Source organism: Lycium barbarum, chromosome 10 (genome assembly GCF_019175385.1).
Source record: "Lycium barbarum isolate Lr01 chromosome 10, ASM1917538v2, whole genome shotgun sequence".
NCBI lineage: Eukaryota > Viridiplantae > Streptophyta > Magnoliopsida > Solanales > Solanaceae > Lycium > Lycium barbarum.
In genome coordinates this window covers 95,524,486-95,530,577 of record NC_083346.1, presented here as the reverse complement: position 1 = coordinate 95,530,577, position 6,092 = coordinate 95,524,486, and the positions used below count along the sequence as shown (strand labels likewise).

The 6,092-nt window shown below is 40.1% G+C and overlaps 1 protein-coding gene across 1 annotated transcript; it reads right to left on the bottom strand.

The window, feature by feature from the left end:
* Nucleotides 1–1,953: 1,953 nt before the first annotated feature.
* Nucleotides 1,954–2,633, bottom strand: LOC132613148 (uncharacterized). The gene is made up of 2 exons (XM_060327195.1): nt 2,363–2,633; nt 1,954–2,228 (listed from the first exon to the last, which is right to left on the bottom strand). Exons 1-2 carry the CDS (start codon nt 2,631–2,633, stop codon nt 1,954–1,956), a joined length of 546 nt encoding a protein of 181 aa, XP_060183178.1.
* Between the last annotated feature and the right edge of the window lie 3,459 nt (nt 2,634–6,092).

Genomic DNA, 6,092 nt, shown 5'->3' with positions numbered 1-6,092 from the left:
GCATTTCACTACAGGTGCAATCCCTTTCACATACTTAGGGTTTCCTTTTTCCTCCAGGAAGCTTAATATTCAACAATGTCTTCCACTAGTAGAGAAGATAACAACTAGAGTAAGTTGCTGGACTTCCAAATTGCTATCTTATAGTGGAAGACTACAATTGATCGAAAGTATGCTGTTTGAAATGAATACATACTAGGGGCAGGTTTTCCTGTTGCCTAAGAAGGTGATAAAAATGGTCAATACTATATGCAGAGTTTTCCTATGGACTGGTAGTAACGTGTTTTCAAAAAAGGCACTAGTGTTCTGGGATGCTATCTGCCAACCAAAGGTTGCAGGTAGACTCTATGTCATTGCTTTTGAACAATGGAACAAGGCTGCAATCTATAAGTTATTGTAGGCATTGACACATAAAAAAGAAACTCTTTGGGTTCAGTGGATTCATGGATACTATGTCAAGAGCCAGGACCTTGCAAATATGAATACTCCTAAACAGGCATGCTGGATAGTTAGGAAAATATTTGAGGCTAAAGCATGGTTTCCTAAAAACAATGCCATCACGCATCTGGATCAATTTGAAGTTGGGGGGGGGGGGGGGGGGGGGAGGTTCAGTATAAAGAAGGCTTATACTTCATTGTTTCCTCAATTACCAAGGCCTAGTTGGAAGAGTCTGTTACTATCATCTGGTGCATTACCAAGGCACTATTTCATCCTCTGGCTTGCAGTACAAAGTAGATTGGCTACAGTAGATAGACTTGCCATATGGAACCTACAGGTGCCTCTAGAGTGTGTGTTGTGTTCTTCACAAGCTGTAGAGACTGTGCACCACTTGTTCTTTGATTGCACTTACTCAAAATATATATGGCAAACAGTCTTAACTTGGCTGGGTATACAGAAACAGATAGGTACTTGGGAGGAAGAAGTGCAATGGTTGTCTTAGCAGGTCAAGAACAAGAGGCCAAGATTAGAAATTCTAGGATTCCTCAGTGCAGCAGTGATCTATCATGTATGGGCAGAAAGGAATGCTAGAAGATTCAACAAAGAAAGTAGAGTTGCAGTACATAGAATCAGGGAGATTGTATTACAATTACATATTAGAGGGCAATCTAAATGCACATGGCAGAGGATGTTAGATCATCTGCAAAAGTACCCTGTCTAGGCTAGTTTTGTATTTCGTCTCTGTAATAGCTTAGATAAGGAAACATGAGATCTGATCCCAAAGTCAAAACAGGATCAGTGGTGTACTAAACTATCTCACTTGGTTGAATAAAAATTTTCTATTTGACCAAAAATAAAAGCAAAGATGTCGCACAAAGCTATTATGCGAGTACATATATATATACACTCAATCATTTTGATCTTGATTAATTGCTTACCTTAATAGTACATACAACTACAACAAAAACCCAGTGTAATTCCACAAAGTGGGGTCTGGGAGGGTAGGATGCACGCAGACCTTACCTCAACCTTTTTGGGGTAAAGAGGTTGTTTTCGATAGACCCTCGGCTCAAAAAGAAACATAGTCAATGCAGAATTGCAAGAAAAATAGGCCAGTAAAATATCAAGATAGAAAATAAATGGAGCAACACATAGTAATACATACATAAGGCACACATAAAGGTAATACTCTACGCGATACCTAGATACTCTACTAAGAAAAGGGAAGAAAGGAGATGGAAAGGCTAGCCCCCACCTCTCGCACACACAACGCAACAAAACTCAACTACCTGCTAACTTTCTATCCTAATCTTCGATCTCCAAATCTTTTTATCTAAGGTCAGGTCCGCAATCAGCTGAAAGGATGTCATGTCCTATCTTATCACCTCCCACAGTTCTTCTTCGGCCTACCTCTGCCTCTCCTAACTTCTGTGACCTCTAATCTCTCATACCTCCTAACTGGTGCATCCTTACTCTTCCTCTTCACATGCCCGAACCATCTTAGTCTTGCTTCCCTCATCACCCTGCTCCAATACGGTGTGCCACATCATCGTTAATCTCCCTGTCCCTTTGTATTACAAACCCAAGATACTTGAAGCTTCTTCTTTTAGGTATAACTTGTGCCTCGATCTTCACTTCTACATCTGTCTCCTGCGTCACGTCACTGAACTTGCACTCCGTGTATTCCGTCTTAGTCCTGCTTAACCTGAAACCTTTAGATTCTAAGGTCATTCTCCAAACTTCCAGCCTATCGTTAAATCCACTACGCGTCTTGTCAATCAAAACTATGTCGTCTGTAAATAACATACACCACGGCACCTCTTCTTGAATATGTCGCGTCAACTCATCCATCACTAAGGCAAATAGAAACGGCTAAGGGTTGATCCCTAGTGCAACCCCATCACGATCGGAAAGTGTTTTGAATCACCTTCCACTATCCTAACCTGGGTCTTGGCACCCTCGTATATGTCCTTAATTTCCCTGATGTAGGCCACAGGCACACCTCTAGACTCTAAGCATCTCCAAAGAACCTCCCGAGGGACTTTATCATATGCCTTCTCCGAGTCAATGAACACCATGTGTAAGTCTCTCTTTTTATCCGTATACTGCTCAACCAATCTCCTGATAAGATGAATAGCTTTTGTAGTCGATCGTTCGAACTGGTTCTCGGATATCAACACATCCCTCCTCATCCTCATCTCGACCACCCACTCCCAGATTTTAATAGTGTGGCTTAGCTGCTTGATCCCCCTATAGTTATTGCACCTTAATAGTACACAGTAAGTAATAAAGACAATTAGCCAATATCTTTGGAAGGTGGTGTTGTCATTTAAATTTTAATGGATTTAAATCCATAAATTAATTGGACTATATTAAATACAACAAAATAGTCAAAATAATGTCATCCAGTTTTAAAAGCTCGGGGTTAGTCCATTTAATTGGGCTCCAAAATGATGAGCCCACTTTAATAGCCCAAAGTCCAAGCCCATCACAAAATCCAGGCCCATGCCACGTGTCGAATGAGGTGGAAATCCAAGTCAAATTAATGAGTTAATGAAATCATGCCAAGTGTACGGATAACATGTTCTGGCCAACCAAATTGGAGCTTGTCACCGGATGAATATGATTGGTTAGTTCAAACCGACCAATCAAATCACAGAGCTACACCTCCCCTAAAACTATAAATAGGGGGTCCTTATAACTCACAAGGGAGGAATTAAGAACAAGAAGATAGAAGAGAACTCGTGGATTAAATACCACATATTTCTCTACAAGCTACAAGTTCAAGTCCAAGTTAAAGATTAAGAATGAAGACAAATATCAAGGCGTTCAAGATCAAGTTACTTGTTTGTGGCAAATAATCCAAGTCCAAATTCAAAGACGAAGATTCAAGATCAAGCTACTCAAGCCCTTGAATCTAAATCAAATTCAAGTTCAACCTAGTTTATGTTATTGTTAGAGAATCAGAGGATTATATAGAGATTGTAACACTCAACATTCTTGAAATAAAATACTAAATTTTGTTACTCAGTTTTCCTATCTTGATTATTTATTTTTCTTGACTCGAAAATATGTTGGTTACAAATTTTGGCACGCCCAGTGGTGCAATATCTACCTCTTATCTCTTCACATTAATCATCAAATTTTAAGAACACTGAAATGGCATCACAGAAGATCAACGCAAAATCTACTGCTGCTAAAGCTACTGATTCCAAGTTTTCCTCTGAGGTGGAGAACATACTGGATACTACTATGGGCAGTTTGGGACCCATCACCAGGAACAAGGTGAACTTGCTAGGACAACAAGCATCTCAATAGTCGTCTGCATCAGTTCCTGTGTTTAAAATTCAATCCTTAAAGGGGGCAAGAGTCTCTCCAATGGATTGGAAGAAGGAGAGAATATCGCTGATATCGTTGAAAAGACGTTGGCACGGCTTATCCCACTTCAAACAAAGAATCTTATCATCCAAGATGATAATGCTGCCTTGATCACCGGATCTGCCCCAATCACTCCACGCAATCTTTTCCGCTCGAATTTCAGTTTGAGGGAAAATCCATGTTTTGCTCCATCATCTACAACAGCCATCCCAGCAATGATGATTAACACCTCACCTGTTGAAGAACAATTTGCGAGCTTGACGAAGGGGATTGGTGACTTAACAAAATATGTGCAAGAATAAGATAATCGAATCGTCAAGTTGACAGACAGATTCGACAGTGTGATGGAGAGGGATTCGAGTCATGCACCTGGAAAGCATCCTATAGCACAAGAAAAAGGAGATCCATCTACAAAGCAAGTACATGTTGCTGAAGAACTACAAGTATCCTCTGAAGGATTAATTCTAATTCATCAATTGAAGGACTTCATTATAGAAACCATTGAAGACAAGTATTATGTTGCTGCCAAGTATTCTGTTACATACGCCAAGCCATACACTTCAAGGATTGATGGTTTAAAAATGCCTGCAGGTTATCAACCTCCGAAATTTTAACAATTTGATGGAAAAGAAAATCTGAAGCAGCATGTTGCACACTTTGTTGAAACTTGCAATAATGCTGGAACCTGTGGGGATTATCTTGCTAAACAGTTTGTGCGCTCCTTGCAAGGGAATTCTTTTGACTGGTATACAGATCTTGAGGATGGTTCTATTGATAGCTGGGAGCAACTTGAACATGAATTTCTCAACTGCTTCTATAGCACAAGGCGTACTGTAAGCATGGTTGAACTTATAAATATGCATCAATGGAAGGATGAACCCGTCATTAATTGAGGAATGCAAGCCTGAATAGCAAAGATAGACTTAGTGAGGCTTCCGGAATAGAAATGTGCATCCAAGGAATGCACTGCGGACTTCTTTATATCCTACAAGGAATCAAGCCCAAGACCTTTGAAGAATTGACTACATGTGCTCACGATATAGAGTTAAGCATTTCCTCAAACGAAAATCAAGGGCCATCTGTTTATGAGCCTCGCAAAGGGAAAGACAATCTAGAAGTGAAGAGATGGGGCAAGTTTGTGCCAAAGTCTGAGAGCAAAGAGTCAATGAATGTTAACGCCGGACCATTAAAGGCCACCACAAAGCTAAGCAAGAAGGAAAGTGTGAAGGCTACATCTTTCCAAAATAATGTCGATAGAAAGCTAACTTTAAAGGAAATGGAAGCGAAAGAGTATCCATTCCTAGACTCAGATGTTCCAGCAATATTTGAAGAACTTCTTGCATTGAAACTTATTGAGTTACCCGAAATGAAGCGGCCAGATAAAGCTGGGAGGACTAATGATCCAAATTACTGCAAGTGTCATCGGTTGATGGGTCACCCTATTAAAAAAGTGTTTCATCTTCAAAGAAAAGGTCATGGATTTGGCCCATGAAGGAATGATATTGCTCGAAGATGAGAAGGAAAGTTTGTATCAAGTCTCTGTCATATTTGGCTCGCTGGATCCCGTAGTTCTTTGCAACTTTTTTGAAAGACATGAATGTGGAGATATTCTTACTGCATCATCACTGAAAATGATTAGATTTGGTGACTTTTATCCCATCGATGTTAACACGCCATTGTGCCTTCCTATAATTCATGAAGAAATAGTGAAGGAGAAATCTTTAGAGAAAAGTCAATCTCGTGTTGATCACACTGATGATGAAGGATGGACTTTGGTGACTTGACGGAGACGCTGCAAAATGAGCTCACGAAGAGAGCCAAGTAAGCAAGTGACAAGAGGAAAGATGATAAAATGACCAAAGAAGCATAGGGTAAAGAATAATGTGAAGAAACCAAAGATCGAGGAAACTTACTATTAAAAGCCACGTTGTCCGATAACATTGGAGGAATTCTTGCCAAGTTGGTTTTAGATGAAGATTTCTCACTATGATACCAAGGCCTCATGCTGTAATATTGACGAAGAAGACACGAAAAAGGAAGATGTAGCATTGTCGGCACTTCCCTTGCATGAAAAGCTTATCGAGACTCACTCTAAAGAAGTGGACACTTGTGACCCGAAAATCATATTAACTAATGATGATCTATTGTTGGGTGAAATCTTGCATAATCGTCCTTTATATATGGTTGGATTTGTGCGTATGAGGGTCGCCTTTCCCATTAAATGTATCAAATTTCGGTAGCTTGTAGCCTACGGGTGAATCGACATCAGGCTGAACACA

What these genes read in the sequence shown, in the direction of transcription:
- LOC132613148 (XM_060327195.1), bottom strand. Translation starts at nt 2,633, where the DNA reads ATGAGGATGAGGAGGGATGTGTTGATATCCGAGAACCAGTTCGAACGA. An exon ending in CCAGGTTAGGATAGTGGAAG is followed by an intron (nt 2,229 to 2,362) that starts GTGATTCAAAAC and finishes TGTTATTTACAG; the next exon opens with ACGACATAGTTTTGATTGAC.